The 22,304-nt window shown below is 50.0% G+C and overlaps 9 protein-coding genes across 9 annotated transcripts; 7 read left to right on the top strand and 2 right to left on the bottom strand.

Moving 5' to 3' along the window:
• Positions 1–563: 563 nt before the first annotated feature.
• On the top strand, positions 564–1,994 carry CCOS01_10443 (riboflavin transporter MCH5; the record flags this gene model as incomplete). The annotated part of the gene is made up of 1 exon (XM_060458598.1): positions 564–1,994. One exon carries the CDS (start codon positions 564–566, stop codon positions 1,992–1,994), a length of 1,431 nt encoding a protein of 476 aa, XP_060310400.1.
• A 981-nt stretch (positions 1,995–2,975) lies between these two features.
• Positions 2,976–3,203, top strand: CCOS01_10444 (uncharacterized protein; the record flags this gene model as incomplete). The annotated part of the gene is made up of 1 exon (XM_060458599.1): positions 2,976–3,203. The coding sequence occupies one exon, from the start codon at positions 2,976–2,978 to the stop codon at positions 3,201–3,203; it is 228 nt and encodes a 75-aa protein (XP_060310401.1).
• Positions 3,204–6,668: 3,465 nt separating this feature from the next.
• On the top strand, positions 6,669–8,768 carry CCOS01_10445 (uncharacterized protein; the record flags this gene model as incomplete). Its single annotated transcript, XM_060458600.1, has 6 exons — positions 6,669–6,933; positions 7,259–7,283; positions 7,350–7,401; positions 7,652–7,666; positions 8,019–8,506; positions 8,564–8,768. 6 exons carry the CDS (start codon positions 6,669–6,671, stop codon positions 8,766–8,768), a joined length of 1,050 nt encoding a protein of 349 aa, XP_060310402.1.
• An 807-nt stretch (positions 8,769–9,575) lies between these two features.
• CCOS01_10446 (short chain dehydrogenase) lies at positions 9,576–10,632 on the top strand (the record flags this gene model as incomplete). The annotated part of the gene is made up of 2 exons (XM_060458601.1): positions 9,576–9,654; positions 9,719–10,632. The coding sequence occupies 2 exons, from the start codon at positions 9,576–9,578 to the stop codon at positions 10,630–10,632; spliced, it is 993 nt and encodes a 330-aa protein (XP_060310403.1).
• Positions 10,633–11,812: 1,180 nt separating this feature from the next.
• On the top strand, positions 11,813–14,712 carry CCOS01_10447 (serine endopeptidase; the record flags this gene model as incomplete). The annotated part of the gene is made up of 4 exons (XM_060458602.1): positions 11,813–11,920; positions 11,975–12,728; positions 12,789–13,562; positions 13,625–14,712. 4 exons carry the CDS (start codon positions 11,813–11,815, stop codon positions 14,710–14,712), a joined length of 2,724 nt encoding a protein of 907 aa, XP_060310404.1.
• A 629-nt stretch (positions 14,713–15,341) lies between these two features.
• Positions 15,342–15,968, top strand: CCOS01_10448 (uncharacterized protein; the record flags this gene model as incomplete). The annotated part of the gene is made up of 1 exon (XM_060458603.1): positions 15,342–15,968. One exon carries the CDS (start codon positions 15,342–15,344, stop codon positions 15,966–15,968), a length of 627 nt encoding a protein of 208 aa, XP_060310405.1.
• Positions 15,969–16,108: 140 nt separating this feature from the next.
• Positions 16,109–17,724, bottom strand: CCOS01_10449 (benzoate 4-monooxygenase cytochrome P450; the record flags this gene model as incomplete). Its single annotated transcript, XM_060458604.1, has 2 exons — positions 16,109–16,468; positions 16,540–17,724. The coding sequence occupies 2 exons, from the start codon at positions 17,722–17,724 to the stop codon at positions 16,109–16,111; spliced, it is 1,545 nt and encodes a 514-aa protein (XP_060310406.1).
• A 598-nt stretch (positions 17,725–18,322) lies between these two features.
• On the bottom strand, positions 18,323–19,995 carry CCOS01_10450 (uncharacterized protein; the record flags this gene model as incomplete). Its single annotated transcript, XM_060458605.1, has 2 exons — positions 18,323–18,414; positions 18,480–19,995. The coding sequence occupies 2 exons, from the start codon at positions 19,993–19,995 to the stop codon at positions 18,323–18,325; spliced, it is 1,608 nt and encodes a 535-aa protein (XP_060310407.1).
• A 521-nt stretch (positions 19,996–20,516) lies between these two features.
• Positions 20,517–21,203, top strand: CCOS01_10451 (uncharacterized protein; the record flags this gene model as incomplete). Its single annotated transcript, XM_060458606.1, has 3 exons — positions 20,517–20,546; positions 20,596–20,652; positions 20,715–21,203. The coding sequence occupies 3 exons, from the start codon at positions 20,517–20,519 to the stop codon at positions 21,201–21,203; spliced, it is 576 nt and encodes a 191-aa protein (XP_060310408.1).
• Positions 21,204–22,304: the final 1,101 nt, after the last annotated feature.

Genomic DNA, 22,304 nt, shown 5'->3' on the forward strand with positions numbered 1-22,304 from the left:
CACACTTGATCAGAGTTACCTTCAATTATTCTCATGTCTATGGGAATCTTCGCCTTGTGAAATATTCAAAGGATTGTTTCTCAAAAAGGTGAGCATAAGTTGAGCAGGGGGCCATGGGGTCGGGCCCTGATCAGATGCGCTGTTGGTCTATGGTATCGGGTATCGTCCTTGTTTTAGCTAGGTACGTCGTTACAACAGCACTGATGAGCGAGGTATTAGCCATCTTCGGCCTTAGTGCTAGATTGGCGACGTACTAAAGTGCTCAACTGTTAATCCAAAGCAGAGAAAGATATTTCCCAGTAACCAGATGGGGCCAAAAGGGCGCAACACGTGCATGTGGAGCCAAGTATTTTCTTGCTGGCATAGAACTCGAAAATGGATTTTGAGTCAAACATATCTTCTTTCATTAACAGTGCCTCAACTTTGTCTACTCACCACCACTGCAATAGAGGAGACTGGCCTTCTTCAACAGCTCCGTTAACAAAAGCCCAGCCAACTCGAGGCAAAGAAGTGGTGCATTGAATATTCGCCTTTACGTGCAATTGACAGGACCTGCACGGAAGATGTCGCAAACGGCTGTAAAAACATCGTCCATACAGTTGAGAAACATTCACGGCCCTATAGCATCTTCACCATCTACAGACTTTCACGACGACGAAGAGAGATCAAGGTCAAGAGAGAGATCCTTCTATGTTGAACGTGATGCCGCAAGTCTCAACGAATTGACCTTTCCTGAGGGCGGCTGGCAGGCGTGGCTGGTGGTCTTTGGATCATTTTGTGCAATGCTTTCGGTTTTCGGCCTCATCAACTCGGCTGCCGTCTTTGAGTCATACTTCTCTGAAAACCAGCTCGCTGATCATTCTTCATCCGAAATTGGATGGATATTCAGCCTGTACCTTTTTATTGTCTTCTTTATTGGCATTCAAGTTGGTCCCCTATTTGACCAGTATGGTCCCCGCGGCCTCGTTGTCGCTGGTGGCCTTTGCATGTCTGCAAGCCTTCTCTTATTGAGCTTATGCAAAGGTTTGCCCCTTCTCACGGCTAAACTCGTCATTTTTCCTAACGGGTGTCATACAGAGTACTATCAAATCCTTCTGGCGTACTCGATTCTAGGTGGCTTGGGTGGTGCTCTGCTAAACTCACCCTCTTATGGCGCTATTGCTCACTTCTTTGACTCGCGCCGAGGCTTTGCCACGGGCATAGCAGCCACAGCTGGTTCGATAGGTGGAATAGTGTATCCCATCTTGCTTCAGAACCTGTTTCCGACTCTGGGGTTTGGTCCGACAGCACGGATTCTTGGCTTCATTCTCCTAGGACTCACAGTACCCGCAACTCTCTTTATTCGTTCTCGGCTGCCAAAGAAGGAAGGACCCGGATCCATCTGGCCTGACTTCACCGTCTTCAAAAATCTCAAGTTTACCCTATCGGCAGTCGGGATCTTCTTCATGGAATGGGGTCTCTTCGTTCCCATAACCTACATTATCTCCTATGCCGCGACTCTGCCCGGCAGCAACGTTCATTCGTATACAATTCTCTCCATCCTCAACGCAACATCAGCAGTGGGGAGGTTTTTGCCGGGCTTAGCTGCAGACAAGTACGGAAGATTCAACGTCATTCTCATCACCATCGCCCTGTGCTTCATCACAGTTCTCGGTCTTTGGCTGCCCTCGGGCAACTCTCAACCAATGCTCTTAGCTTTTGTGGCTATATTCGGTTTCGCAAGCGGAAGTAACCTGGGCCTGGTCCCGGTCTGTCTAGGCCAATTGTGTGACGCGAGGGAATATGGGCGGTATTTGTCTACGGCGATGATGATGGCCAGCTTCGGCACTCTGAGCAGTTTGCCAATTGCTGGTGCCATCCTCGAGGCAAAGGAAGGAGGTCAGAATTGGAAGGGCCTGATCTTGTTTTCCGGTGTCTCTTACTTTCTTGCTTTCATTTGCTACGCCGCGGTCAGGGTGTTTGCCGTGGGGTGGAAAATCTCAGCAAGGTTTTAAGAGAGCAGTCAACATTAATGGCAATATCCTGAAGTTCAAACAAGAGCTGTATTTCTGAGACTGCATGAAATTGCTACTTCCTATATCATAGACATTTCTCCAATAAGCTCAATTGTCTACTTCTCAGCTTTAGTATGTGCAGCTATTCCTATCAGTCTTTACTCCTATTGTCCCGGGTTTGGTAGGATCTGATCACTGCCAGTGATCTGTCTCCATGTATTCTCTACGCAAGATGGGTCAATGATCCATATTGTGCTTGAGGTACATGATCATGGCAAATTCGGGCCGAAGCGCCGCGGAAAAGCCGATGTCAGGGCTGTCAGGGCTGTCAAGTCTGCTTATCGAGTACAAGACCCCCAGCAGCTGGCCCTGATCGTGGCTCTTGTCTCAATTCAACATGTAGTTACTACATTACTATCGCTAGTGAGTTCTCACTGAGTCATAATATAGCAGAAAAGGTTCAATGGCTCTACGGTGTAACGCGCGGGGAAGGTCCATTTAGCCGACTCTAAGCTTGACTAAGTGCAGCATATGTGAGCGGTGACAGGATTATGAGGAAGGCAAATTTCGCCTTATTTTCTTGGGCGAGCTGGTAGCGCTACTGCCCTGGTACTTTCTTGATGCGCCGATTATCATGTCAGCCGCAAATCTCGGCGAAATGACTCAACATCAAGCAGTATCTACTCAACGTCCGACTCAATGTTTCTCATAGACCCCGTGCTGAAGACTTCGAGAGTGATCTGTGAGGACAAGGAAGCAGGGCTTTCCTGCTGTGGAGGCACCATGGCATCTGGCTTGCGGGTGTTGTCGCCTAATCGAGCCAGTCCACTTAGTGAGTGAACGATCTCTTCCCAGAAGAAGACGAAAGTGAATGACGATAAGCTACTGAGTGACTCGATTCGGACACTCCTGGTCCGTGATTCTTGGCATGGCTCCATCCAGATCATATTATATGCAGCTGAACGCTCAACGTCCTAGAGCATGTGGAGGAATCTGCTGCTAACTGTGGTCAATGTTAGATGTCGGTGCATCTGTATGGCTCTCCAAACTACTGCCAACGGATTCCTGAGTCAGGCAAAGCGTGGCCATCGCTTTTCATCGTGTGAGGGATCCTTTGATTGGGTCAAATTCATAGCTGGTATAAGCTCTGAATGCATCGACGATGGGCTGCTCTGTGCCTTTCTGTTCATCTATCTACGGCTAGTCTAGTGGTCTGTGGTTCTGCAGTGCAAATGCCATTGGAAAGAAAAATCCTGCCGCTCACGGCCTGCTGTGGCGGCCTTATCCATATCTGCAGGATGGGAGGCAGGAGCATCATTTCGACTTTTATCTGCCCAGTCATAGCTGATCAGGAATTCTCCAACGTCATGAGCGATTTATTTAGACTTATTTCCTCACCTGTTCATGAGACGTGGTCGGATCTCGGCACAGGCACAGCCTCACCTAGCGTGCAATGAACACCGGCCGGAAACTCACACTTCTGACGGGGCAAGGCCCGACCTCCCGACAATGATCGCCATCATGAGTCTTCTTCGAGAACAACGGGGTCTAGTTGCATCCAAATGTGGCTATCAAAGAAAGCATCGCTACTCCTAATGGCCCGAAGTCAGAATATAGCCGTAACTGCCAGCGTCCCCAGATAGCCGCGGTGGGTAATAAGCCGTGGGGAGGCATTGGGAGGCGTGGGGCGGCAGAGGTTGCGACTGGTTGGACTTTCCAATCAACTCAATTTACAGTAAAAGTCATCTTGAGAAAAGAGTAAAGCTTCAGACGACAGAACGATGGGGGTTTTGTGTGAAACTGGAGATTTCTGCCCCCCACCGCACACCCGACCCCAGCATGAGAATAACGCCACGGCTGCTCCCGGTTGTGTGTAAGCCCGGCGAGTTTTGTCCTCTCGGGATATCCGGTCAAGTTCGGCCTCTCCCTGCAAAGAACGCGTGAGTATTATGACATGACGGATTGGCCCAAGATAGTCAATGTCGGAGATATGAAACGACCCGACATGACAAGGCCCTCGAATTCCTTTCTGGGCGAAATGGCATATCAAGGCTAGTGAAGTATGCAATAGAGAAAAAACGTATGCGGAAACACATGGAGTGACCAGTTGATTCCTCATTGTAATGACTATGCTCATCTGAGTGGGCTCAGCCACGTCCCATTGGCCATGTTCATGGCATATGAAGCGTTTTCGGAGGTGCCCATTCGAACTAGAAACGTTGACGCTATGCTGCTGTAGGCAACTCCAGAATGCTTGATATCACCCAGACTTCAGATGAGAAGCTCTGGCACACAGTAAGTACGCTAGGAGCAGCAAAAGCTATTCTTCATGTAAGGTAGCCAATGCAAGATAAGGTGGCTATGGATGGGGACCGTGGACTTTTGCCTGCCGGCCACTTGCACCTAGAACTTTACTGAGGCGAACCAGTACCCCGCGGGACTGACAGTTCCCCGCGCGACCTTGGCGAAGTCGTGAGGCACTGAGTTTTTGTTTGCGTCAGCTCGCCCCATTGGGGTTTGCAATAAACTTTCTACGCCCAGTCATATGTGGTTGGGGATTGCTGGATGGAGAGGCTAGCACCCAGGCCGTCGGATAGGGCTGAGGACAATACGACCAAGTACGAAAGCGGGCAGAACAGGGCCAAGCCCGTTCTAGCTGGCATGGGCTTAGTCTGGAATCAGGCCACGATGGTAGTTGGTTGTGGCAAACGATGCAATCGAAAGAGTTTAACATTACCGAAGATTTACCAAGCTTCGCTAGTTTCGACTCCAGGAGACTACGAGCAAGGGTTTAGCCTGCCTTCAAACCACGAATTGGGTCGTAAGTAGAGTTCGCGCACCTGCACCCGAGTCAACGCATGCATATGTTCCTCGACACCTGAGTTGTGACCCTAGCGGGAGGTCTAATCTTGTCCAACATTCATTCGGATAACATCACGGCAAGTCAAAGTCAGGCCATTTGTGCACCGTTTGAGTTCCTAGCCCTGGTGAAGTAATCCGGCTGGCAGCGCTGATACCATTTCCCATGGCGATCATCGATGCAAGTTGCGATGGCGATGATAACAATGAACATATCTGTCGTCAGTCACTCGCCTCAGTCACTAGTTCGGACATCATTCCGGACCAGAAAGCTGTCCAACGCAGCGGGGGGGGGGGGGGGGACAACGCCCAGACTCAGGAGTACATATGAAGTGATGATTTATACCAGAGTGAGAAAGAGAAAGAGGCGACGAAAAGAAGCAGGCCGCTGCAAAATAAAACACGAGTGGGTGATCATCTTGTGAATTCAGCAAGCTACTCTACTATAAGATGAACAGATATCAACCTAGTGAAGCGAAGCTCTTGATTGTATGACCTTAAGGTTTGAGAGGGAAATCCGAAGTTGATCCACAAGTCTCTCTCAGACCTGCGGGTAATGCTCACCATCTGGAATAGTCAAGGAAGCCTTCTTCGGATAAACGAATCTTCTGAAACAGATCATCACAACTCTTTCTCCAATGGAACTCCGTGGCTGTCGCACTGAGCTTTTAGATAGGAACACGAAGTGAACGATGCGGCGGGTGGGGCCGACTCCAAAGAGGGGGAACGGAGGCCTTGACCTCCAGACATGTGTCCCTCTCGATATGCACCCAAGCTACTACTATCCAAGGAATAGGAACGGGCCTAGAAACAATGGGGACCTGAGCTGAAAGGTAGGGAGGGGAGGGGGGTCAAGCCATCAAAGTTCGGCTAGAAGTCCAGCAGAATCCATTCCACGAGGCGTCTGGATGATTGCAGGACTCAAGCATTGCCTGTTCAAGGTTTAGTAGCGTCCTCAAGAGACATGATATTTGTTACATGTAGTCCAAGAACCATGGCCGGCTAGATCTTTCAGGACTCATTGGACAGGGATCGGGCTATCAGCCTACCTTACCTTGGATGGTCCTCGCGGGACGATCTCCTGCATCTCGACTCGGAAATCACGGCCCGGGGTCTATCAGTGCTTTGAACTACGCACAGCTGTGATGAACATGAAGCGGGGATGGTTTACATATTCCAAGACCCCCACAACACACCTTGACCCCGACGATATAAGCTCTCTTGTGTCTGTTTCCTCTGCCATCCCATCCATCATATTCCATTCCAAGCTATTTCATGCGATGTCTTCGCCGACTTCAGTAAACACCACGGACGTTGGCGGGAGAGTATACAAACGTCGACCTGGCGCTTGCGAGACTTGCAAAGTACGAAAGCGAAGATGTGGGTTGGGATGCTCAAACAAATCTTTACAATGACAACCTGACAACTTTTAGGCGATGGTGGTAGACCGAGCTGCGATAAGTGCCTCGTAAGTGTACTGGTGCCTCGACAGTACGACTGGATTCTCATGATCTGCAGTCATCCGCCTCATTCTGCTTCTATGTCACACCGAAGAAGAGAGGAAGATCCAGCCAAAACAGTAGGAAGATCCAAACAGACTGCGTTGATTACCATACAGTAACTAAGCACAACCTCTCAGGCTTGAACGCAACAACCAGACAGAGTGCTTCATTCGAAGACTTCAGCTATGCGTCACAGCAGTCCACATCACCCCCATCACCAACAGACCACTTACGCTACTTTGGGTCATCATCAACTCAGTCGTCACTCTCTGGAGTGAACAGACTCTTGGATCTTGGGCAATTCCCGACCACTATGACAACTGAATCCCTCGAAGAACACTGGGGACCGTTGTCAAGTGGTCTGTTGAACTCGCCTGAAGCTCTAGGAATACAAAGCACGGAGATCATCGCCAGTCCAGTCTCTTCGGCATTGGAGTATTGTTGGAGCACACAGCTTTTGTCCAATGGACATAGCGTTTCTGGTCTACAGGATTTTGACGGTCTGGCAACAGCCGGCTGGAATCTTTCAAATCTGCAGACAGCCAACGACGAGAGCACTGTCGACCATCCTGTTCGTGGTATGACTACGTTTCATGATTTTAGAACACCTGAGCTTAGCTGACAAGATGATGAGTAACATCTGCGTACTCAACAACCGATATGGTGAAGCTCCTCATAGGACGGGATCGGAGTTCTTGCAATTCTAAACAGTTCGGACAGAACCTCATGGATCTTGTAGACGAATCTACCACCTGCTGTTACAGCCCGAAGCTTCCGGAGAACACTTATCAAAGAGTTCAGCCCAGCCTTGAAACACTAGTTGAGTTTCTTCATGGTACACTGCTATCAGTTCCCAGAGCAGTCTAGATAGATATGGAGATAGGGGCTAACTTTGACCCTTAGCTTTCACCGCATCTGAACCATATCTGTGAGTCATTCGAAATTATAGCATACGATTCTGACAGATCGATTGTTCTCTAACAATCTCTCGTAGTGGGTCGAGATACATAGGAGAGACTGAGATTTCACGACTCTTCGAAGATGTGGTTATGAAGGGGATGTCGGACCATGTCAATAGTTCGATCGTGTACGCGGCCCTTTCTATCGGTTGTTTGACCTCGATGAGGCGATCCGGAGTGTCACAAGAGACAGAATCGCACATGAGATGCTTATATAGCAACGCAATGGTGCACATCGAGAAAATACACATGTGCCCTTCAACAGCTCTGAGCTTCAAGGTACCTCTACACACCGCGCTACTTGAGTACAGCGAGCCATTCTGACTGAACTATTTAGGCGCTTATTACACTTGTAAGTATAGGAGTCGATTTGAAAGTCTTCTAAACACTAGTATGTGAAATTCTCATTTATAGCTGACACCATTCGCAAAGCTTGTTGCCTCAGCCTTGTGGAAACCAGCGGACACGGATTGGTTGCTAGGAGTTGCAGTCTCCTGCGCCCAATCCCTTAAACTAAACAATCTAGCATGCTTGAAGACAGTTTGTCAAACGACCGAAGAGGTCGAATCATTAAAGCACGCGTTCTGGCTGCTGTACACTATCGAAAAGCCGTATCGATTGCGAAACGGACAAGCTTCGGTAAGCCTGCCGACTCTATGCATTAGCCATATCAGTCATACACTAACCTATATACTCTTGCCTAGGCTTTGAATGATGCCTACATCGACCACGAGCCGATGTCTTCCGGGATCGAAGCCAGAAAGCCGTTGATGCAAACCTTTGGGGTTCATTACCGTCTAGCTCAATGTTGTGCCAGGATAGCAAGCGACTTTGACAGTCAGGAAGCTCTTTCACAGTCTATGGTCTTCACATCAGAGAATCTAGACAACTGGTTGGAACAGCTTCAACAGTTGAAAGTTGACGTCTTCACGACACGGCATCAGCCCGCATCAGCCATGACGTGGGATCCGAGAATCGCCTCACCGAATAGTCCGTGTATGACACCTTCAGAGGGGGATATCTCAGCAAGCCTACTCTACTTCGAGCTAGTGTTGTGCGTCTGTGGACGTTTTTCAGCTAGTTCTTTGGGTGACTCAAGCACTGATAAGATCGAACAAAGGGTTCTTGAGTCTGCTATTGATATCTTGAAACTACTCGTCGAGGTCGATCCCACCAAGGCGGGTACAGATCAGTATGTCTCCGTCGCTTTGTCTTCTTCGCTCTTAGCACTAACCTAACACTCTTCCAGGAATTTGGTGCGCATTGCCGTCAGTTCGTTCTGCCTCGTTGCGACTTTCATCTCAAGGGCGAATGAGCGGGCCACGATCTTCAGATATCTGGTTTCAACGCTCGGTTTCTTCGCTCGGATGACAATCAATTCACCACTCATGACTCTGGGGAAATTCAGCTCCGTGGTGGACTCAGTGCAAAAGGTACTCAAGAATGATGGTTGAAAAGCTGTTAACTAAGGTAGTTTCTGATTTACAATTTCAATACCCTTCAATAGATTAAGCTTCAGGTTATCTGGCGAGTTTGCCTTGGTATGGTACGTCTTTTTATGCCCTTTCTCGTCTTCCTGATGGGCAGGTGTTGAAATTCCGATGGCCTTCAGTCACCTAGTTGTAATAAAGATTTATGGACGATTGATTTTTACATGCTTTCATTTGAATAGCATATCAGAATGCTGGTACATTTCGAATATCAGCAGTCCTCCCATCCGATACTTGCTCTACGACTCTGTAGGATTCTGTTGTCTCTAGTGAACCAGCCACTCGTTGATCTTGCTCTCTTCCAGTCGGCATTGGTGGGCAAAAATGTAGTGGCATCACAGTACCTACTTGAGGCAAGTCTAAGCGCCTGGATGAGGTTAGCCATGCCTCCACTCGTCTCAACGAGTTCCTCTGCGGGGTAAACGGAGCACGCCCCGTGGAGAAGCCATACATGGCGTTACAGACTGCGTGGACCTGTCTTTCGCCAGTTCGTCTCATTCGACATAGCTCAGGGTCCGATCGTCGGCCTCGTGAGCGTGTACAAGCCGATCCATACTCTCACCCCTCGCCAAAGTTCTCGATGTGCTACTTACCCCTACTCAATTGCCCCAAGATTAACATCATTCAGATCACAAAATCGTCTCCCGTAGCACCCTCATAACACCGTGGTACATTACTTCAAAGGATTGCCTTCGTGAACTGCGAACGCCGGCAATCAAGTTTCTATCGATTAGCAGCTGGTCTTTCCATACTTCCAACATATTCGGCGAGATGACGCACCCCACCAAGAAATCAATCGCACCTTATAGCGTGGTCGGAAAGACGGCCATTATCACAGGGGCTGGCTCAGGTATCAACCAAGCGGACCTGTCACCACCGCATTAGAAAATATTTAGTAATTTCATTAATCCTAGGTATCAACTTTTCCTTTGCTGAGCTGCTCCTTCAGCGTGGTTGCAATGTCGTCATTGCTGACCTGGCTCTTCGGCCGGAGGCGGAGCAGCTCGTTTCGAGCTACCAAGACAAGTCGAACGCCAGGCCACGCGCAGTCTTCGTCAAGACCGATGTGACATCATGGCCGGCACTATCCAACATGTTCAAGGTCGCCATGGAGGAATTTGGGAGCTTCGACATCTTCTGTCCCGGAGCGGGTGTCTATGAGCCGCACTGGTCCAACTTCTGGCACCCTCCTGGGTCATCCGAGAGCAAGGACAGTGTAGAAGGCGGGAAATATGCTCTGCTTGATATCAACATCACCCATCCCATCCGTTCTACGCAGCTGGCCATCTCGTACTGGCTTCATCCCAAGGAGGCCACGAACGCCGCCTTGCCACCTTCTATCGAAGCTTCGCCCGAAAACCCAAAGCGCATAGTTCACATTTCATCAGTGGCTGGACAGGTTGCAAACATCAATGCTCCTCTCTACGCAGCTTCCAAATTCGCTATTACTGGGTTCGTCCGCAGTCTCGCTCGCTTGGAAGAGACAAATGGGGTCCGCGTTAACGCTGTTGCACCGGGTGTCGTACGGACGCCGCTCTGGACTGAGCATCCGGAGAAGCTGGTCAATCTGGACGAAGCGCAGGATGGTTGGGTCACCCCGCGAGAGGTTGCTGAGGCAATGCTACGATGCGTCGAGGAGGAAGCTCTTGTCGGAGGATCAATTTTGGAAGTTGGCAAAGACAACACGCGCTTGGTCGAAGCTTTCAACGCGCCGGGTCCAGACCCCGACCCAAAGAGGGGCCTTGTTGCCAGAAACGGGTCAAAGGGAACGGACATGGTCTTTTCTTGGTTGAGGGATGCCACCAAATGGGCTGTTGGCAGAGATTGATATTATTACATGAGGCGTTGAATTTGCATGTATGTAGGTCGAAAACGCACTCTATGGTCGTAATGTAAGTCCTGCATATCCCGGAGTGCCTGTGCTTAATGGCGCCGAGCGACGAATGTGGCTTGGACACTTGACTACGTGTAAGTTCTCAGGTATCCAAGGTAGTCTGATATCAGAAAAGCTCGCCTAGCGAGACTGCGCAACCTTCGACTATCTCCGACCAATTCACTTGATGAGGTGCCTGGTGCACTGACAGACGATAGGAGTCACGAAATCAATTTTGGGTTGCTGCACGGGGACGTGATGAACAAAATTCACAGATCGTGAGAATAGCGCATAAGCCAATACCATTAATGACCGCGGCAAACGATAGCACAATTGTGCAGCATCAGGTCTAAACAGTACGGAGTATCCAAACTTGTATCAGAAGAAACGCGTGCTCCAAAGGGTTTTAGCCGAAGGCGCTTGACTACGAGGGCTGGCCTGTGAGCCGTTTGACTTTCGACCCCCGGTCTAGCGGGCCTACGAGAGATGCTCCCCTCCTATGGCTGTTCGAACGAACAAATACGGACGTCTCGGCGCGGCCAAACCGGAGCAGGTACGGGCATGTATGGTCTGGTTGCCTGTCTCCAAAGTGGGAACCAGTCTGGAATCTTGTGGGTGTCAGCTCATCGCACGGAAAGTTTGCTCAAGCAGAAATTCAAGCTCAGTTTCCCAAATCAATGCCTTGTTAAGAGACTTGGAAGCATGATCTTGCCACGTGCAGTCCAGGTGCAAGAATCTAAGAACTACAATGACACTGTGCGTACTGCACGCTCAGAGTTCAAGCCGTCACTAGGCCAAAGGATGAGTGGACAGAACGGACATCCAGGGCCGACCCCTTTATGCTATTTCTGCGGCAAGGCGCAAGAAGCACGTCGAGGATCGTACAGTGAGGTGCACACGGAGAAGTCGGTAATTGCGCTCAATTTGTTAGAGTTCGGCCACTGACAATTCGGCTTGCACCGAAAGCGAAAGCCCGTATTGCACTTTACAGTAGGGGCCAAGCGATGGTCTGCGCGAGTCAGGGGTCTTTCCCAGGAACCTCAGATCTTTTATAAGGATTGAGGCGATTATTGATCGTGGTCGAAGGATCACGGTTGAAATTATTTTGGTTTACTCAGCTGTCCGCCGGACCATCATGAAGTCATTCATTAAGCAGGCTGCCTTCGCAGCTTGCCTCCCATGCTTGGTTGTGGCTGATTACAATGACGCGTTTGTTGTTGAGTTCGATTCATCAGTGCAATTGGTAAAGCCACCCAAGTGTGTCCCGGTAGCGTAGATGCCACTAACCTAGCAACAGAGCCCAGCAGATCTCATCAGCCGGACTCAGGCATCTTTGGCAGCTTCTGGCTTAGACTGCACTGCATCTTCGCGATATCATTTCACTCACGCTGTATTTCAAGGCGGATCTTTCAACGTCGACTGCACCAACAATGGAGTTTCTCAGAAGGCGGTGCTGTCGACCATACAGTCGATTGATGGCATTCAGAAGGCCTGGCCTGTAACTTCAGCAGCACCAGCCGTCCACATGCCGAGAATTCCAGGTATTTCTGACGGCGATTGGGGAAGCAGCACTCATGGTTCGTCCACGCGCGACTTGTCTCAGGTCTTGGCTCTCCAAGCAAGAGACAATATCGCAGCCGATACCTTGCCGACGCATGTTGATACTGGGGTGTCGAAGCTACACGCCAGCAATATCACTGGTAAAGGCATCCGTGTGGCAGTCATTGACAGCGGTTTCGACATCGATACTCCGGGCCTCAGCAAGACCAACATTGTCTATGCTCACGACATGACAGACGGCGACAATGATGTTCGTGACAACTGTTCCTTCCATGGCACACATGTTCTGGGTATTGTAGGAGCCAAGGGTGATGAGGGGAGGTTTGGTGTCGTTGGCGTGGCCCCTGATGCCACATACGAGCTTTACCGCATCACAGGTTGTACTTCAGGAACTACGGATGACGCGATCATCAACTCGTTCCTCGAAGCTGCAGAAAGAGGCGTCGACGTTATATCATGTTCATATGGGGGTGCCCTTACTTTCCCTGAAGGTAATTCGGCCCCATTCTAAGTTCTAAACTCAAAGAAGGGGAAGTACTGACAGGTTCAAGACCCCTGGTCTATCGTAGCCACACGACTGTTCAACAATGGCACCTATATCTCCCTTGTAGCCGGAAACGGTGGCCCTGGCATCTTCACAGGCGCCAGCCCTGGGGGTGCAGATGCTATCGCCGCCGTTGGGTCTACCGACAACTCGCAAACTCCTTACTACAACTGGGGAGGCAATTGGACCGCAGGAGGTGAAGGTGGATCGCTTCGCTTTGTCCCTGGCATGCCGTTCGATTTCCCATCAAAAGAAGGGCTGACAGTCTGGACTTCAGACACACCCAACACCAATGGTTGCCAGCTGCTCCCTGATAAGTCTAGTTTGCCGGCCGACTTGTCCAAAGTCATTTTCCTCTCCCAGTTTGACCAATGCTGGATGGCAGCCGATAACTCTACAGTCTCACTCACGAAAGAGTTTGGCATCCCTTATGTCATGTACTACAGCTGGAGCAATTACACGGTCTCTGAAGGCCCGCTATTCCTCAAGGTCTCCGCAGCAAACCAGAAAGGGGCTGTCACGGTTGACTATGAAACAGCAAAGCAACTACTGGATGCCAAGGCAAAGCACGGTTCCGTTCAGGTGTTCCTTGCCAACGAGGTCTCTTTTGCAGATGTTAGTCTCACTTATAAGGCCAATAACCGCTCTGGTCTCATGAGCTCCGTGTTCACCAGCTGGGGCCCAACTCTTCGAGCAGGATCCATGCCCGCATTCCATGCCCCCGGAGGAAATATCTTGAGTACTTTCCCTGGATGGCTTGGAGGCTATGGAGTGGTCAGTGGTAAGTTGAACCTCTATCCGCGAGCTATGCGAGCACTGTCATTGATAGGTGTGTTACGTTAGGCACTAGCCAGGCCACCCCGTTTGTCGCCGGCATCGCTGCGCTTGTCAAACAGCAGCATCCAGATTACAGCTCTGAAGATATCCGGAATGTCATCGCGGCCACATCACGGCCTGTCAAGTGGTACGATGGAAAAGGAAACACTGGAGACTTCCTGGCACCCGTCTTCCAACAAGGGTCTGGCCTTGTCGACGCGTGGGGAGCAGTTCACTCGACCACATTACTCAGCGCCTCTGCCCTTTCATTCAATGACACGGCCAACCGCCCCAAAGAGTTAACCTTCACAATCAAGAACACCGGGTTGAAGACTACCACCTACGATCTGAGTCATGTTGGAGCCAGCTCTGGCTATGTGCTTGAGAAGGTGGATAGCTACCAACTCACTGAGGCCGTGGTGTATCCAGTGTACGCCGAAGTCAGCATCAACCCTACAACTCTCTCAGTTGAGCCAGGGAAGACAGCCACTGTTTCGGTTTCGGTCTCAAAAGAGCCCGCTTTGTCGGAAGCTTCAACTCGTGTGTCCTATTTTGGAGGCTACATCAACATTGAAGCCAAGGGTGCAGCTGACATCAACAAACTCTCGCTACCCTACACCGGCTTCGGCGCGCCATTGACTACCTTACACAGCATCAACCGGGACAAATCTTATCTGTCGTCATACAATGTAACTGCCGGCAAGGCATCGCATGCCGAACCAGGCCGCGTTTATACCTGCACGTTGAACATCACCGCAGATATTCCAGCTTCGTTCCCAGGCAATGAGTTTCCCGGCATCGAGGTCTTCCTCTTCTTGCAGTCGCGCAACATGAGCATTCACATGGTAGACGCAAAGACTGGAAATGTAGTGGTCAACTCCTACCAGAGTACGTCAGAGGTCCCATGGAACGGTTCCACTTGGTATTGGGATGGTTCCGACGATAACAAAGCTCCCGTGCCGGCTGGTACTTACATCTGGCGCGTCAAGGCCCTGAAGATGCTTGGAGATGCGGCGAAGGAGGAGGACTGGGAAACCTGGGAAGCCGGTACATGGGTTCTGGAATACACTGCTGACAGCATTTTCCCTTCGAGTTCAACGATTCCGAAAAGGTAACGCAATAATATGGGAACACCGAAATAGATAAGGTCAATGCAAACCCAAATGATGTAGTCTGGCGAAGATGGGATTTACATCCAGTGGTGTTGAACACGACCAGATAAAGTAAATTTATAAGGTCACCACGAAGAAGAAACTAAAACGATTGGAGTCTCCGTTCCCATCTTGAGCTCTTTAACAACGTTGCCTACCTTAGCCTGGGGAGTCGCGACAGGTTAGTCAACCCCTGTTAAGCTCGCTTGCGATGATGAGCCACGCTTGGCACTGGTCAGAGAAGTAAGACCTAGCGGAACAACCTTGCTGCCTTGCACGTACAGAGGACTTTTTACTTCCCAGTTCGGGCAAGTTTGTCTCAATGAGCCGAAAAAGATCCAATGATATCATTCTTCTGCATAGGTTTGCGGCGAAGTGCATTTACACATCATGTGGTCTGTCTTGTCTTCTGGCAATGCTAAGAGGATCCTCCTGCTCAATTCTCGGACTTTAAATAGCTGCAAAGCCATCCACAGAGCTATCAGTCTTCGCTTTCATTTTGTGCTATAACATATCGCTTGACCTCTATCTAACGCACAAAGACTTGAGCAAGACAAATCCAAATTTCTCACGCATTGCGATCCATTTTCAGTATGGGCTGGTATGAAATCACCGACGACTATATTAAAGACTCGAAGATCAACATCCCAGTATGCGAAACTCTCCAACTCAGAGATGTTTACGGCGGAACCCAAAGAACCATATACCGCGTTGATCAGAGCGGACGACAGTTTCCAGTGTGGACTGTCAACGAGAACATTGAAAGCGGCGTACTTGCGATTGTCTCCGCCGACCCCAGAGCACAGGTCCCCGCAGGCAATGCCGTTGGTATCATCAAATACCACACCATGTCCTCAAGAACACAAATCACCCTACGCAGATCAGAACTCAGTCTGGGGCTTACGGACTACAGCCATGGACACGAAATCAACTTCAACGGCTGCAACTACCGATGGGTTATGTCCAAAAATACCATGTCGACGAACACGCTTTACCTGAAGACCGATGGGAATCGAATTTTAGCAAGATGGTCAGGAAAGCCTGAAGGTCGAGGGGGCGACCCAAGTCCGGTTTTTGAACTATTCGTTCCCCCTCAAACGCTGGACATGGACTTTTTGGTAGTCACCGGTTTGGCGGCTGCAGGATACTGGAAGAAGGCAGACAAGCTCAAGAGCCCGATAAGCAAGATTTTGAAAATTATGGGAGGCCTGGGTCCATAAGGTAAATTTGTTCTGGCAGGTAGTGGCATTGAAGCCCATCATGCTTCTCATTTAAATACCAATCGGCTAAGACTGTTGTAAATGCAAGAATCCTCGTGGCCTGCGTTGAAAGATTGTTTATTCCCACTTTCGGTCAGGTTCTAGATTGCCAAAGGACGTCTCTTGATGTGCACCAACAGAGGTGGTTTCTTCCAGATGGACCAGGCTTTGTGCTTAGAATATGGCTGTGTCCAATTGGTCGAAGACGAATCGAGCTTCATATCGAATTCCCATAGCAGTCGCGAAATGATGACGCGCATCTCATTGTATGCCAAGTGCTTCCCGATGCAATTGCGAGGGCCATACGAGAATGGCTGGATAGCGTCCCGCTTGTCCGCATAAAATGGAGACTTAGGGTCTTGAGCAACACTGGGAAGCCATCGTTCAGGAGCAAAGCTCTCTGGCTCAGCAAAGTTGGAAGTTGATAGACCGGCAGCGGAGTGATGAACCCCAACACGAGTCTTTAACACGTCTCTGTTAGCAAATTTTCAAGCTTGGACGAGGAAAGGGTCAAAGACTGTGAAGCACTTACCCCTGGAGGGAGAAACATTCCTTCAATGTACGCTGGTTCTTTTGTGTCTGGAACAATTCTCTCAAGCGAAGTCGGCACGGGTGGATAGAGTCTGAAGGTCTCGTTGAGCACAGCGAGGAGGTAAGGCAGACGTGCCGTGGCATCCGTAAAGTTGATTTCGCCGGGTGACTTAAACGCAGCTCTGACTTCTTCAACTGCTCTTCTGTGTGCATGAGGCGTTGATAAGAGGTAGAAAGTGCAAGCCGTCATCAAAGTGGCCGTGGTATCACTACCGGCGACGAAGAGGGTATTCGAGTTTGTAACAATCTCTTCGATGGAATTAATACTCTTCTCGTCTCTCCCACGGAGCAAACCTTGCATAAAGTCTTTGCGGATGATTTCAGAGTCATTCCCCAATCGCTTGTTTACGGCTTTTCTGGTGTAGTCAAACTGGTCCATAAAGCCCTTCTGAACATCCCGCGCTAAAATCGGCAAGACGATCCACGATAGCGGGCCAAGTAGTGTGTTAAGTTCGAAGAGCTTTCTAGCTCGCTCGATAAACATGAGGACAGAGCTTACCACATGATGGAACTCGTTATTGTCGAGACCACCCAAAGACTCCCCGAACGTCAAGTCGCCGATAATGTCGAAGGAAGCGATATGGAACCATCTCCCCATCTCTGTCGGCATTCGGGACTCAGCCACATCTGATAACCTTCGTACGAGCTTATCGACATAGTCGTGAATGATCGGCTCTTGGTCAGCCAGAGACCGTGGCGAAAAAGCGTGGGCTACTCCTCGGCGAATCCGAGCATGGTTGACATCATCGGCGTCGAGGATGTTGGAGTCAGGGTCGAGTTGCTTGGAGGCACTGTACTTTGGAAACTGCCCGTGCCCATGGCCGTAGATAGTCTTCCAGGCCTGGCTTGTCGTAAATGTCACCGCATCTGGCGAATAACGTACAACATTGCCGTATTTTCTGTGAAACTCGCGGATATCTTGGTCGATGGTGCCGAACAGTATCTTGAATTTGGGAATGAATGGGAATATGGTCCATAACTTGGGGCCTGGAATGTGACTCAACCGCGAGAAATACGCTTGATAAATGCCTCGAGCTAGATAAAAGAGCAGGAAAGAACTGAGTGCCACTAAAGCAATGTGAGCCAGCGGCTGAGTTCTCAACAATAAAAAGGAGCTCAAAGACATTGTGATAATATAGACTGAGCTGCCGGTCTTGGTTAAGTCCACGACCCAATCGACGCCAGGTCCAACGCTGGAACTGAACGTCTTTATGTCCGCAAGGTGCTACCGCAGAAGCCCCCTCTTGACTGACGCCCATAAAGCCGCCATCACATCTGTAACATCATGACTCACTCCATTACTCAGTTTCTTGGCATATAGCTGTTGCTTGGTAAGATAGCGACGTTATCGCATGATTTGTTCCGTTGCACAACGTCACGTTTGATTCCGCCTCTCCCCCGTAACGGATGTGCCCATCCTTGCTCGACGGCTGCCGGACCAGGGCTGGAAGACACTACGGAACGGTCCGTAGCCTGCAAGTGGCTGATGGATGCTCGCATGGAGGAGACCGCACACCGCATCGGGGTTTCCTCTTGGCCGCGAACCCGATGTGGCACCGCCGAGAAATACAATATGCACGCTGCCGCGCCGTGAAACCGGGAACAACGCCGGGTCGGCGCCGAGCTTCCGCAACAGGAAAGAACAGATGGTATATTTCTATGTTCGACTCACGAGCAAGCAAAACCCCGCACAGTTTCCCCTAATAAACACTTTCCATCCCTTCTTACTGGACGGTGAAATCCTGGAGGCCCGTGTTGAGCGAGTCATTGATGCGTCGAGTATACTCGACGACGCCGCCAAGGAAGTTGAGCATCTCTGCTATGAAGTCAGCGATTTTCCTTGAGTATTGAGCAAAAAGGGGCGGTAGGATGACTTCTTACCTTTAGGCTTCCCTGGAATATTGGTCCCCATGTACTCAGACTTTGTCTGGGGCAGCAGAGTCTCGTCTCCAATACGGTTGACAAGTTCTCGCCACTCTTGCTCAACATCCGGACGAGGGTTAATGTAGCGTTTGCCGTTCTTTCGCAAGTGAACAAGTGTATCGCGGATCCAACCGCCCTGGAGCTCAGCACACGTAGGTCCGTTACAGAACGATGTCGGACCTTGAGGCCCGTAGACGAACAGTGCATTGGGGAACCCAGCAGTCATCATTCCAAGGTGCGTCGTTGTGCCCTTCGCCCACTTCTCTTTCAATGACTGCCCATTCTCGCCTTTAATATCGATCGCCAAGATACCTCCCGTCACTGAGTCAAAGCCAGTAGCAAGAATGAGAACGTCAAACTTGTGCAGCTCGCCATCGGCGGTGAAGACACCGTCGGGGACAACCTCCGCGATGGCATTGGCCTTGGTGTCAATCAGAGCCACGTTGTCACAGTTGTAGACCTCGTAGTATCTCTGCTCGAGAGTAGCTCGCTTGGTTCCGAAGTAGTATGGCGGCTTCTCCGGGGCAAGAAGCTCCTGCATCGCGGGCTTATGGACGCGCTCCAGGACCTTGCTGCGCCAGAATTCGTATGCGTGTTGGTTGGCTTCTCTGTTCCGGATGACATCTTGATATGTCCCCAACCAGAAAGATAGTCCGCCCTTTGCCCAAATCTCCTCAAAAAATGCCTGGCGCTCCTTTGCGGTTGTCTCGGCACAAGCCTGAGGATTGAATTCGAAGTCCAGGCCAGCAAAAGTGTTCTTACGAAGCTCGTAAAGCTCCTTGTATGTCTCCTTTTTCTGGTCCTCAATAGAAAGGGGAACTTGTCGCATGGGGAGGGCGTAGGTTGGGCTGCGTTGGAATACTGTCAGGTGTTCAACTTCGGGGGCAATCTCCTGTATGACTTGAAGACCGCTTGAGCCGTTACCGACGATACCAACTCGCTTTCCCTTGAAGTCAATACCCTCCTGAGGCCACTTCGAGGTGTGACATGAGGTGCCAGTAAAGGAATCAAGGCCCTTGAAGTCTGGGATATTTGGTTTCGCAGCGAAGCCAGTACAGAGAATGAAGTATCGGGCGGTCAAGATGGACTTGTCGCCAGTGGTGATGGTCCAGTGGGAACCGATTTTGTCGAAGTCAGCACTGACAACGTGGGTGTTGAACATAACGTCCTTCTTGAGGTGTAGCTTGGACTCGACATGCTGGAAGTAGTTTCGGATCTCTTCTCTTCCGGGATACTTCTCGGACCAGGTCCATGGCCTCCAGATCTCTTCTTCAGAGAACTCATAGAGAGGCACGGGTGTATCGACACGTGCTCCAGCGTAGCAGTTCCAGTACCAGACACCGCCAAGATCGGCTGCGTCGTCGATCACAAGGGTCTTGAATCCAGCCTTTCGGAGTTGGTCAAGGGTGTAACATCCGGCGAAGCCACCACCAACGATGATAACATCGTATTCGGGAGAGGACAGAGAGCCCATCTTGCTGGGAAGAAATTATAAACAAACTTAAGCCGGAACTCGGTAGGGTAGGAAGTCTAGCTAATGAGACCAATGATCATGCAATTGACTGAAGATAGAGATATGAGGAAGAACCGCATGCACCTTTATGATGCAGTTGAAGCATGGCGCCGAATGTGAGAGCTCATTGCCCCACGAGCTCACGTAGGTGCGGGCAAATTTCCGCAGGGTTTTCCGGGTTGGCGGGCCTATTTGGTTCATTTACCTCTGCTCTCTCGACCATCACTGTGTAATTGGCTCTGGCATTTTCCAAGTTCGCAAGGGGTTGCGAAACTTGCGAATGATTGTTCGGACGGACTAATTCATGGCTAGAATTTGTCCGCGACTGCGCGGGCCGCATAGCCAACTGCGGCGATTTTCAGGCTCATAGCGAAGTCTAAATATGGAGACACTGCTCTCTGCCGTAACTTTCTTTCCCACTGATTGCTGAACCGTCCACAGGATAGACACAATATCTTGATTACTCTATAAGCACACTCAACATGAACGATAAGGGCTTTGTCGAAGATGCTGTCAGTATCAACAATTTCCATGCGAGCAGATGAATCTGACTGGTAAAAGAGCAATTATGCCGACGTTCGGAAGCAGATTGACTTTCTCCACATGCCAGCCAGCAAAGTTAGTGATACCATATCATTGTAATTCTATAGACAAGGCCTAGGCTGACCTTTACACTAAAGTATCACAAAGAAGAATTAGCGATAGAAGAGCAAGAAGTTATGGACCAGCTTTACCGTGGCTGGTTGCACTACTGGAACAAGGAGTCGCGCGAAGACTACCACAATGGAATGGTGGGCGCTCGGCGATTCTATGATTTTGATGACATGCTCAGCTACGACATGTTCGGCAACACCATCCGTGGCAGCTTCAAAGAGCACTTTGACTCCATCTTTCCGTATTGGAATGACGGCAACATGGAGTTCAAGGACATTGAAATCACGGCTCTGTCCAAAGAGTATGCCTACTCCACCATGATACAGCATACCTGGGGAACAGCTGGCGGTGTGCCATTTGACACAGCTTTTAGAAGGACGGGAATCGCGCGGAAGAACACAGAGGGGCAGTGGAAGTGGATTCACGAGCATTTGAGCTTTCCCACTGATATGGCCACCAAGGCCGCCGACTTCACCAGCTCGCTGGATCCCTTGAAGGCAACCAAGATGAAGTAAGATTGCATTGGACCACAGCTTCTTCAGACTGGTAGCGTTTGTTTGGGGTCAAGGTGCTATGATAGGACAGGCCATCGTGAAAGCTATCTTGTTGGGATACTGGCGTGAAGCGGTGGAGGTTGGCAGGGGGTAGAGAGAGAGATGGCTAGCGAGAAAATGAGCAGCGGTGGAGATCTAGAGCCTGGCAAGTTCATCCGCGATGGACCGTGATGTACCCAAATTAGTCCGCACTAAGATATCCAGATGGTGCTGTTGAACCCACCTACTCAGATGTTGAAGTCTTCAATGATTTCCTCAAGCATTATGAAGTACACATGTATTCTCACAATGCTTCTGATATTAGCTACTTCGAACAAGCCACTACTGGCATACAGGAAGCTGAAATCATCAAAACCCAGCATCGCGCTTCGTTGACCCGTCTTGAGGCCACATATGAGGTACTTACAGTGGGATGAATGGTCGGCAGAACTTGCATTGGCGTAGTTGATATGCAACATAATATCCACAGGAGTGAAATGTACCATTCTCAGGCTTGAGACGTTACAAAGGTCGGCCAAGAATGGGTTTTCCAAGGCACAAGGGCGAAAAGCCAAGTCAGGCACCCACGTCTCAGTGAAGCGCGAACGCCCTTGTGTTAGTGTTGACTGACTGTTCTGCCATTCTAATCTCCAGCTGTCTATTTCATGTGAATAGCTACTGAAGTTGATGTCATGAAGGCGCTCTGTCGCGGCATGTGGGAGCCTCACCTGGTTAGAATGGCGTCTTCTATTTAGGACATGACGTACTTATTTGTGCATTGTGTCTCGGAATTTGTTGAGGGAATCGCGATGTATTATGTGTTAGATAGCGGCCGACTGACGGGTATTCGGAGGGTTTGAGAGTGTAAGACAAGAGACCCAGGAGCGAGACACGCCTAACTCGGAACAAGCACCTAGAGATCTAAGAGGCCAAGGACACGGTTCGATCGACAGCATCTATGCGTGATATCCTGCTTTCAACAAAGTTATGAGAACAGATGCGCTAGCATATGGAGAATGCATTGGGGCTGATGTCTCAATAGGCTGGCGGAGCTGAACGATCCAAGACATCACCAACCCGTAA

The sequence above is a fragment of the Colletotrichum costaricense genome (assembly GCF_030867565.1).
Source record: "Colletotrichum costaricense strain IMI 309622 chromosome Unknown Scaffold_11.1, whole genome shotgun sequence".
NCBI lineage: Eukaryota > Fungi > Ascomycota > Sordariomycetes > Glomerellales > Glomerellaceae > Colletotrichum > Colletotrichum costaricense.